The sequence below is a fragment of the Nuphar pumila genome, chromosome 4, assembly GCF_984573655.1.
Source record: "Nuphar pumila chromosome 4, dmNupPumi1.hap1.1, whole genome shotgun sequence".
NCBI classification, from domain to species: Eukaryota; Viridiplantae; Streptophyta; class Magnoliopsida; order Nymphaeales; family Nymphaeaceae; genus Nuphar; species Nuphar pumila.
In genome coordinates, this window is record NC_143252.1 from 133,033,667 (window position 1) to 133,045,315 (window position 11,649).

General features: G+C 36.9%; 1 protein-coding gene across 3 annotated transcripts in view; it reads right to left on the minus strand.

The window, feature by feature from the left end:
- The window catches only part of LOC149841125 (peroxisome biogenesis factor 10-like), a 59,647-nt gene extending 49,695 nt beyond the window's left edge, over window positions 1–9,952 (minus strand). The window contains exons 1-3 of one of the 3 annotated variants that reach the window (XM_090003604.1): window positions 9,765–9,952; window positions 8,436–8,467; window positions 5,044–5,133 (exon numbers count right to left, since the gene is read on the minus strand). In XM_090003604.1, coding sequence (XP_089859730.1) covers window positions 5,044–5,133; window positions 8,436–8,467; window positions 9,765–9,909 — 267 coding nt within the window. In that variant the 5' untranslated portion in view covers window positions 9,910–9,952. Of the gene's footprint in view, window positions 1–5,043; window positions 5,134–8,420; window positions 8,468–9,764 lie in introns of all 3 variants that reach the window. The other 2 variants (XM_090003603.1, XM_090003605.1) reach the window with 2 other exon arrangements.
- Window positions 9,953–11,649: the final 1,697 nt, after the last annotated feature.

Genomic DNA, 11,649 nt, shown 5'->3' on the forward strand with positions numbered 1-11,649 from the left:
ACTTCGGTATTTGAAGGGAACGGTTGGGGATGGCCTTTTGTATAGAAAAAGGACAAATAAGCAAAATGAACATGAAATTATTGTCTATACTGATGCAGATTGGCGGGAGATCCAGATGAACGCAGATCTGTATCCGGCTATTGTATGTTTGTTGGGATAAATTTGGTATCCTGGAATAGTAAGAAACAAAAGGTTGTTGCTAGATCAAGTACAAAAGTCGAGTATAGGTCAATGGCAGCTGCTACTACTGAAGCTACCTAGATTAGGCACTTACTGACAGAAGTGAGAGAATCGATCTCTCCTTTTATGTGATAATCAAAGTGCCATCAATATGTCCTTTAATCCCATTTATCACAGTCGTGCCAAAGACCAAACACATCGAAATAGAAAAACATTTTGTGAGACAAAAGGTAAAAGAGAATGAGATTGAGCCTGAATTTGTACGAACTACTGATCAAGTGGCTGATATATTCACAAAATAATTGACTAAAGATAGGTTTTGGATGTTAAAAGGCAAGTTGTTCATGGTTCAAAACCATGCACAACTTGAGGGAGGGTGAAAAGACGTGTTTGGGTCACGGGTCACGATCCAGACCCGTGACCGTGATCATGTGTTATATTCCTTCATTAATGGCATATGTGTTATTGTATTTTGTTGTAAAAGGGTATTTTAGTACCCTAAAATCTTTGTATCAGAAATAGCATATAATGAAAGGTTCAGCAACCGATTCCATTGATTGAGGAATCTGGTTTTCTCTGCAGCTCCTTCTCTCTCTTTGTTCTTCACCCTTCACGCACGATGAAACTCTGGTTTTATAAAATCTAACAGATTCTACACCTCCTCTTTAGGGACATCGTAGTTCTCGTGTTTTTGTCCCTCCTACTTGCTTTTTAAAATATGAATCATTTTCTATTTCTCTAAAGCATCATGCATATTTGACCTTATTTTATTCCTCTGTTTAGTAAAACTCTTATGCAAAAGCAACCTCTAAAGAAGAGTGGCAATAGGCAATGACTAAGGAATTAAATGCGCTCGAGAAAATGCATGCTTGGGACTTAATGAGACTTTCAGTTGGGAACAAAGTAGTTGGATGCAAGTAGGTTTACAAGATAAAGACCAAGGCAGATGGTTCTATTGAGAGATACAAAGCTAAACTAATGGCAAAGCTTGATATTGACTTTACTAACAATTTTCACTTGTAGCTCATATGACTGCCATAAAGACCATGCTAGCAGTTGTTGCAGTGTATATGTGGCAATTAGATGTGAAGAATAACTTCTTGAATGGAGATTTTGATGAGGAGGTGTATATGGAGTGGCTACAGGGGTATTTTGATTACCAAGGTAGAATTTGCTGAATAAGAGATTTCTCCGGACTCAAATAGGCACCTCTCGCTTGACTTGAGAAGTTTTAAGTTTTGTTATTAGATCTCTTAGTTTTGAGCAAAGATATTATGATCCAACTTTGTTTGTGTCATCTTCTTCTCGAGAAAAGTGTATATTACTCCTATATGTTGATGATATAATTATTTGCAAAAAGTAGTTGATACCAAGAAGAGGTTGGCTAGCATCTTCGAAATGAAGAACCTAGGAAATCTGAAATATGTTTATGGTTTGGAAGTTGCATACTCAAAGAGAGGACTTTAATTATCTCAACATAAGTATGCACTTGATCTAATTGTGAAGGCAAAACTAGCAGATGATTATAAAAAGGTTGGTTCTCCTATGGAAGCAAGTGTAAAATTGAGATCTTCAAATAGAGTAGAGCTAGAGGATCCAGTTGTTTACAAACAGCTAGTGGGAAACATGATATACTTGACCATATCTAGGCTAGATATCACTTATGCAGTCCATATGGTTAGTCGGTTCATGAGTTATCATCGATTAGTACATCTTGTTGCTGCACTTCGGATTATTATATACGTGAGAGATACTACGTATTTTATGATGTTCTTCTCTTTGTCCTCCTCCACAGATCTTAGAGTCTTTTGTGATGCAGATTTTGGAGGGTCTACTTGAGATCGTCTTTTTAGTACAAGATTTTGTATTTTTCTTGAAACTCCCTAATTTCATAGAAGAGTAAAAAGCAGCAAAGAGTTGCATTATCCACAACTAGGGCTGGTAAATGAACCGAGCAGCTTGTGACTCAGCTCGGTTCGGCTCGTCACGAACTCATTCATGATCGGTTCGTATAGTTAGCAAGTTGAGCCACGAGCTGTTCGTTTAGCTTAAACAAGTCAAGCCCGAACACAGGGTGTTTGGCTCAACTTGGCTCAAGAGAGCTCGTATAGATAAAATATATATATAAAGAGAATAATGAAATATATATATATAATATGAACTATTAAGTGTAATATATAACATACATATATTTTAAGTGTAATATATAAAAATATATATATTCCATGTATAAATAACATGGAATGTCATTACACGAGCCAGCTCATGTTAAGCTCGTCTAATTTAGGTATGAGCCAAGCTCGAGCTCAGCTAAACACGAACACGACTCAAGCCATAAGCTCAATCCACTAGTAAACAAGCGAGCTCGAACATGCCCTGTTCGGTTTGTTCAGCTTGTTTACAAGCCCTATCCAGTATCCACAACTAGGGTTGGTAAACAAGTTGAACGAACCGAACAGAAGTTGTTCAGACTCTGCTCATTAAATAATTAGAATAGCTCAAACTTGGCTCATGTTCATCACAAGCTTAGCTCGGCTTGGATCTGTCATGAACAATACTTGTTTGTACTAGTCTCATGAGTGTTAAAAATGTAAATATATATACAATGTATATGCACATACATATGTATACATATATGTATTTGTATATATACATATATATATATGTGTGTGTGTGTAACTAGTAACCAGGCTAGTTTTTAGTTTATTTTTCTTTTCTTTCTAGTTTGAAGTCAACAAGAAGTTGACCAAGTCAAGAGACGTTGGAGAGGACCCAATGGCTCTATTTAGAGCCATTGGGGTCTCTTCCAACATCTCTTTTGGAGACCATCTATTGTATATAAATAGGAGTGAAACCCCCTCTCATATGTATGCTTCTTGCATGTATTGAAATCAATAAAATATTATTTTTTATCTCTTGTACTTGTCCCTTTAGTGCGTGTTTGTGGGTGAACCTATTTGTGGTTCTTTGTGTGGTCTCTTTAGTATTTTAGTGGACTTTGTTGTGAATCTTTTGTGTGTCCACTTTAAAGATTGGTGAACATCTTTGAAGACTTTCATTTCCTTACATGGTATCAGAGCTTGGTGATCAAGCTGAAATTATTTTCAGTGCATTAGAAAGTGTGTCACTCCAAATCTGAAAGTGTTGAAGCTCTCTTGCAATACCTATTCAAGTGCTAGTAAGATCGTGATTGTGTTTTAAGTAATAGATTGGTGGTGCTTGAAGGAGTGTTTGTACTCTTGATCGGTGGTGAAGTGCTCGTGATCTCCACCTTTGCTATTTTCTTTTATCTCTTCTTTCTTTCCACTATTCTTTTTCTTTGTCTTTGCCCTTGTAAAATTAGATGACAATGAAAATATCACCATAAAACCCATCAAGCTCAATCATTTAAACTATGTAACATGGGTTTCAATTATGAAGCACCTGTATCTCTTTGATGCATCCTTCTATGTTTGATACGTTCAAGTTTTCAACTACTAATTAAGCACAAAATACAAATTCAAGCATTACATGATCATCGTGACCCCAAGAATAAATTGATTCTTCAAACAAGTACCTTTCTAAAAACAAACATGAAATAAGCATGCTATTTATAAAGCATAAAAAGGCTTACACAGTCTTCCAACTTATTAGAAGGGTGATATGGAAGTTTTGAAGCTAAAGGCTGGAAAAGGCAGCCGATTCCCAGTTTAATGGACCATGTTGTGATTGTTGACCCATAATTGAATGTCCATCCAGTCTCATCCACTTGTTGTCTTTGCCAACTATGATTTAACCGTATCACAAGTCTAGCTGGACTAAATCAGTTCAACATATACAGATTGGAACTATGACAACATCCTACAAGCTAGAACTATGCATTACATGAACATGTTTTTAGAAGCCTTGACACAAGATATTGTTAAATAAATACTCACAATTCAAGCATGCTCTAGGATTTGGATAAAAAAGGTTGACCACATAGAAGTCTAGGAAGATAATCACATTTGAGAAATTACCTATAAAAGAAAGACTAGATAACAACACTGAGAAGTGAGAGCATGAAGGGAGGGCATGAAAGTGCAAAGCCAAAAAAAAGATTGGCCCAAGACGCAATTACACACAAGCAAGCTTGCAGGCAACTACACATGCAAATACATAAAGCTGTAAAAGCTTGAGATATTCAAATTTTCTGTATATTTGAATATATCACAATATTATGATGATACTTATCAACATTTTTCAAAGGAATTGCATTTTTATTGCATAGTTTTTCAATTTCTACTATTTTCTTTTTCTGCTGATATATTTCTGAAATTGTCTGAAGGTAAACAAATGTTTTTTAGACTGCTCAAAGAACTGCATTCCCAATATTATGTCAATGCCAATATTGGTAACTGTTATAAGAATTGGTTGAAAAAAATTACAAAGTGACACAACAAAAAAGCATGCTTTGCTAAGCACGTTAGCAGAAGTAAACTTGACATCAAAAGACCATATTTTCCATTATCGGTAGCAATTGACACTATGATTTTCACATATAGTTTAAGATACAAATGAGTTAAAAATTCCGTACTCCATATGTAAAAGCAAAAGAGCAAGGTACCTGTACAACCATAATATTATCTTAGGTTGTAATTCGCATAATAAATTTTGCCATATTAAGTTATGAAAATAATGCTTACCAACTTTAAGTTGCTCATTGGTTACAAGTGTACATACTTATATACTCACACACATGCATGTAAACGCACACATACATACATATGTACATACATACATAGATACATGTGTGTGTTTGCATTTGATATAAAGGTAACAGATAGAAATTATGGAGTACTCAAAAGATAGCTCCATTATCAAAGTACAAAATGAGAAATAGACCTGAGATAGGTCACAGTATTCTTCTCCCAGTGTCTGTTGTCCTGAGCCCGTTGTCAATAGATAATAAAGCATCTGCCCCACGAGTTTTGTCTGCACATATACAAAGTAAACATGTCCAGAATTAATCTTGAGCTGCTAAATATAAAAGGAGATAATTTCAAAAAGACAAAAAATAAGGTGGAACCACATTAAAGTTTTTAAGAAATTTTATAATTCTTTAACTGATCGCCTAAATTTATGATTGGAGAAAGAGGGGAGAGAATGAGAGAGATTTGACAAAGCTACCATGACCAGTCGACCACAAAGTGCAATTGATCACACATCCACGTTTGGGATGCTCATGCTTATTGCTTGTGAAAAAGCATGATTCAACCATAACCCAATGGATTGAACTGCACTGGACAAAACCAAATTTCAAAACTACGTCAGGTACAAGTCCAGGTTATGCAGTAAGAAGCATTAGGTGATTCCTTGACATTGGTCCCCTAGGCCAGGCAGTGCTTCGAAACCCATACGAATGTAAAAAAAAACAACAACAACTACGCCTTCATCCCAAAACAATTGGGGTCAGCGATATGAACCAAAAAAGAAATTCATTTTGGGTCTTCCACATGAATCCTTTTCCTCCAATCATTTCTATCCAACGCCATGTCCTCGGTGAGGTTCAAAGCATTCATATCCTTTCCTATCATCTCCATCCAAGTCTTCCTAGGCCTACCCCGACCTCTTTTAACTAATATATTTTCCCATTTCTCCAACCTTCTAACTGGAGCATCATTAGGCCTTCGCCGAATATGTCCAAACCACCGTAAACGATTCTCTCGCATCTTATTTTCAATGGGTGCAACACCTACCTTCTTACGTATCTCTTCGTTCCGAATCTTATCTTTTATTGTATTTCCACACATCCATCTAAGCATCCGCATCTCAGCTACACTCATTTTTTGAATATGATGTCTCTTGGCAGCCCAACATTCCATACCATATAGTAAAGCGGGTCTAATAGTCGTCCTATAAAACTTTCCCTTCAACCGCAATGGCATTCTACGATCGCACAGCACTCCAGTAGCACTTTTCCATTTCATCCACCCAACCTTTATCCTATGATTTACATCTCCATCAATTTCTCCATACTTTTGAATGATGGATCCCAAATATTTGAAATAATCATTCACCGGTATATCTTGCTCACCAAGCTTCGCTACACTCTCATCACTACTTCGTTGCTTACTAAACCGACATTCCATATATTCAGTCTTACTCTTACTCAACTTAAAACCTCTAGCTTCCAATGTCTGTCTCCATAATTCTAACTTAGCATTAACCCCAGCTCTAGACTCATCAATCAAAACAATATCATCAGCAAACAACATACACCACGGTACATTTTCTTGAATTGATCTCGTAAGCTCATCCATCACTATCGCAAATAGGAAAGGGCTTAAAGCAGATCCTTGATGTAACCCAACCGTTATCGGAAAATTGGTTGTCACCCCTCCACAAGTGCGGACATTGGTTACTACTCCTTCATACATATCTTTAATTATACTAATGTACTTGAGAGAAACACCTTTCTTCATCATTGTCCACCAGAGAACGTCCCTAGGTACTCTATCGTATGCCTTCTCTAAATCAATAAAAACCATATGCAAATCTTTGTTCCTCTCTCTATATCTTTCAATAAGTTGTCTAAGAAGATGTATAGCTTCCATAGTTGATCTTCCAGGCATAAAACCAAATTGATTCTCCGATATCATGACAACCTTCCTCAACCTAGACTCAATCACCCTCTCCCAAAGTTTCATAGTATGACTCATGAGTTTTATACCACGATAGTTTGTGCAATCTTGTATATCACCCTTATTCTTATATAAAGGCACCAAAGTACTCTTCCTCCACTCATTAGGCATCTTATTTGTTCGCCAAATCAAGTTAAAAAGATTTGTCAACCATTCTAAACCTTTCTCTCCCAAGCATTTCCAAGCTTCGATAGGTATACCATCTGGGCCAACTGCCCTTCTTGATTTCATTTTCTTCAAAGCCTCTGCAATTTCTTTCTTTTGAATCTTGCGCATGAAGTCACGATTTATCTCATGAAAAGGAATTGAGAAGTCTCCAAGATCTTGAGCATGACTATCATTAAATAGCTTATCAAAATAATCTTTCCATCTCTCCTTAATCTCCTCATCTTTGACTAAAACCCTTTGCGTTTCATCTTTGATACATCTAACCATACCCAAATCCTTCAATTTCCTATCTCTCATCTTTGCAAGCCTATAAATATCCTTCTCGCCTTCTTTGGTATCCAACTTGTCATAAACCTCCTTATATACCTTAGCCCTCGCGTTTCGAACAACTTTTTTAGCTTCCTTCTTTGCTATCATATACTTCTCCAAATTCTCATTATCACGACTCTTACTTAGATTTCTATAACACTCTCTTTTGTAATAAGTTAAAATAAAAATTCTAATGAAAAGACCACATTTTGTAATAAATTACTACATTATTATTATAAAAAAAAAATTAACATAACAAATAAAGATTGATACATAGCTTTTTAAGTTCCCTCAGGCAATGCTAGACGCTAGGTCAGTCTTTGAGTCGCTAGGTGCCAAGGTTCACTTTTAACTATTAAGGATGTAGGTTCTCCAAATCCATCAAATTAATGAATCCAACCCACATAATTATCAGGTTGACCTCAACCTAGAATTGACCGATCACTAGCACTATAATCAACCAGTATCAATTTATTTTGAGACTTGCCTCTTCAAACCAAAATACAGTACATAATATATTGTTAGACCCAACCAAATGGATAACATTCAAATATCATTTTATCCATATCAATAAGGAAACAAATTCCACTCTTTTATTGCAATCACCAATTCTAATTGTCTTCATTTTGCAAACGCAAGAGAGAAAACATGTCACACCTTGAAAGAAGAATGAATATTCACCACAAGTGATCAACAATTTAAGGACCTCACTGAAACCAAGTATAAAGCTGTCTTTATAACCATGTGTCACGCATGCATGTTTTATCCATCTGTGAATGTCATAGATAGTATACAAATCAACCATATAACTTCCCCATTCAACAAATACTTGACTTAGAATGTTGTCAACCTCTAACCAACTCCAGAAATCACCTCTTAAGCAACTACCAAACTCATTCTGCAGGCGTCCATATTAAGCTTATACTCTAACAACCAATTCACTCTCAACAGTTAGACACCAGGGATGAACCATGCCATACACCGTAATGTCAAGAATAGTCCATTGTAAAGCTATAAATAAAGGGAAAAAATGAAAAAACAGCATGCAGCAGCATATAGATGTTGAAGTACAAAATGAACAAACATTCAATAGCTACTAACATAGAAAGGTTCAACCTCATTCTGGAAAGTTACAGCAGTTCTGGTACCTGCAGAATAAGGAAGACCAATATTAAGAAAAGGCCTACAAGGTTAAGAAAAGTACAGGAAAAATAAAAACAACAAGGATTAAATATCAAAGTAAGAGCAAGACAAGAGTGAGATCGCCAAGTATTCGGATGAGCAAGTACCCAGAGAGTCTACACACACTTGTATCCTTGGTTCAAATTAAAGAGTTTCTCTAACACAACCAAGATACACAGAAAGCATAGGCCATAAAAAGAAACGGAAATTCAAATGAAAACAAATGTTTCAACACGTTCATTTCTGTCAACCAACATCTTCAAAGGAAACAAAAGAAATTAACATGCATAGGCCATAAAAATTGCACCAGATACCCAAACTCTAAATGTTTAGCAGATTCGAGAAGTTGTTTGACACCCAAGATACACAGAAAGCATTGGCACTCAACGCATTTAGGCTCTGTTAGGGAGCCATAGTTTGGGGCGGCGACGGGGGATGCACGAAATCCCAGCCATCTCCATCGATTGAAATCCTGTGTTTGGGAGAGGAGACGGATATCGGAGTGACATTGGGAGTGGAGATGGTGTTGTAATTGCGCAGATTCGCGCAGATTTCAACAACGTCCTCAGGAGGATGTTGTTGCCAAATCCATCGTTTTCATCACCGCTCCCAACAACATCTCCCAAACAGAGCCTTAAACTCATTAAATTCATCATTATCAACTGAATTTCCTTTGTGGCACATATTCATAGGATGCGACTAAAGTTTCACGGCTGATAGCCACTGATGAGAAAAATCTCACATTACTAGTTACACTGTTGTCGTGTTTGAGCTCTTTATACAGTAAGCAAATTTGCAAACCTTGATTACCTGTCTTTTCATGGTCAAATTTGGCACTGCTCCTTTGATTACAGAAACAATAACATCAAATACCGTAAGACCAACCATCAAATAAGCTGTAAGGGATCATCAGACGCAATTTTTTATCAAATTAGCATCTGCAATATCTAGTTACCCGATTGGGATGAATTAGATTAAAAGCGTCATAGTATCTCAGACGGTGAAGTTAAGGTCAGCAAATTAATACCATTATCTCAAATATGCCACTACAATGCTAAGAACTCCAAACATACACCTCATCAAACGAAACCACACCTTACCAAAAACACCTCAATATCCCAAACATACATAACCAATATGAGGGAGAGAGAGAGGTGGGTTTTAGCAGACAATCGATTTGAGATAGAAAGAGAATGACTGAGGATTTGTTTAGATGGTAAGAGGGGAAAAAAATAAGTGGTCGAAGAGAGAGAGAGAACCGACTGAAGAGCTGACGGATGGCGTCGCGGCAGGCGTCGTGGACGTAAGAGGCGTAATGATCGTCCTTCTCTGCAGCCCTCATGATCTCCGGCTGCGCCGCCAGAGGGAACCTCCTCTGACGGTTGCCGCCCCCTCCGCCCTCCCCCATCTCCAGCCCTCTCTCTCTTCTTTCTCTCTCTCCTTCACACCCCGCTGCTGCCGCTCTCGATAATACGCCGTAGCTAGGGGCGGGCAACGGGCCGGGCGGCCCGATGGGACAAAGCCCACCCGGCTCATCATGGGCCAGGGTTTGGGTCAAGGTTTTGGGCATAGCCTGTTAGCTACCGGGCTCAAACCCGGGTCGTTATATACATGGGATGGATCCGAGTTGGCCCACGGGCCACCAGCCCGACCCCAAAGCCTTGAGTTACTTATTAATTATTAATAATATAAAAATAAAAAATAATTAATTGTATAGTAACTTGGTAACTATTATTATTTACTTAATTAGTTGTATTAGTTTTATAAAAAAATTGAAAAATAAATTAGTTTGGTACTTTATTTCAAGGTCTTTTACAAAAAATTCAAAAACTTTAAAAACCTTTTTAAATTAAAGGTGTTCTACTCGAGCCTGTGCAAAGGTTCGTTGAGCTATTTTCGAGGAGACTTAGGGTACTCATTGTTTATTAAAATCCCATGTTACTTGTTTGAGCCTTTATTGGAACCATTGTTTGGGGTAGTATGAATACTTGACATCAAACCTGAAAAGTCAAATCCCAATCAATTCCTGAAGAGCAACCTTTAAAATATCTTACCTATGGGATGCCACCCCCACATGATGCCTATCCTCTTCAATTAAGAGCCGAAAGAGAGGTCCCATGCTAACATCTTTAGTAAACCTAAGAGCAATCAAAGAAATGAAAATCACCAATGGTCCCAGAATCCAGTTTACATTAGCAATCTCAGAGTGTTTGCAAGGATGCCACCCACATGATGCCCAACATGTCCAAACTCCAATCACGAAAAGAGATTTATTGGTAGAAATAAAGCAATGTCTAGAAGAGGCATAGGGTAGGTTAAGGAAACTTCAGATGAAGGAAGAGTATAAACAAATTTAGGCAGTAGAGGAAGAAAGAAAGATCAAACGAGTCTAAGAGGAGTATAAGGAAGGCTATAACCCATGGGAAGAATCCCAAGTGTCTGATTAGGAGAACAAAGTTCATCGACCCCTGCTAACCTATCCAATCCAAGCCACATTATCAAAATCGGATAAAAAAATAAAATCCCGAGTAGACATGGTTTGAAACCTCATTACCATAATGATAAATATGATATGGACAAAAGAGAATACTCCTTAGACTTTTCGGCTTCTTGTTGAGTTGAACCATATGCACAATAGTTGAACAGTCTATATCTGAATGTGTATTTATAACAATTAGTTGTTGAATCTTTGGAAGGTATGTTTCTTTGTTTTGTTTTTTGGCTCCTGGGTGGAGGATAAATTCAATTTCCTATTTTTTTTTTTGTCTTGAGATTCTTCTTTTTTTCTTCTTTTAATATGGTCTTGAGAAGAAGAATTTGCATAAGGCAACTGGCTTGGTAAGAAAATTGAGACTAAGGTGATGTGACAATGGAATCCACAATACTCGTGAATTATTTTTATTTGACAAGACCTTTTCTTCTCATATGCATGGTGATAGTTGTTGGTTACCCTATAAGGGGAGACATAATTTATGTGACTGAGTGGTGTTGTCTATGTTAATATATATATACTTATATGTATATATATATATATATATCAAAATACCCATCAGGGTATTTCAATCATTTCACTGTAATAGGCATCAACCCATTAAGGGCTAACCACCTTTTTATTTCTATTCTTTTATTTATTTTTGTACTTTCTTTT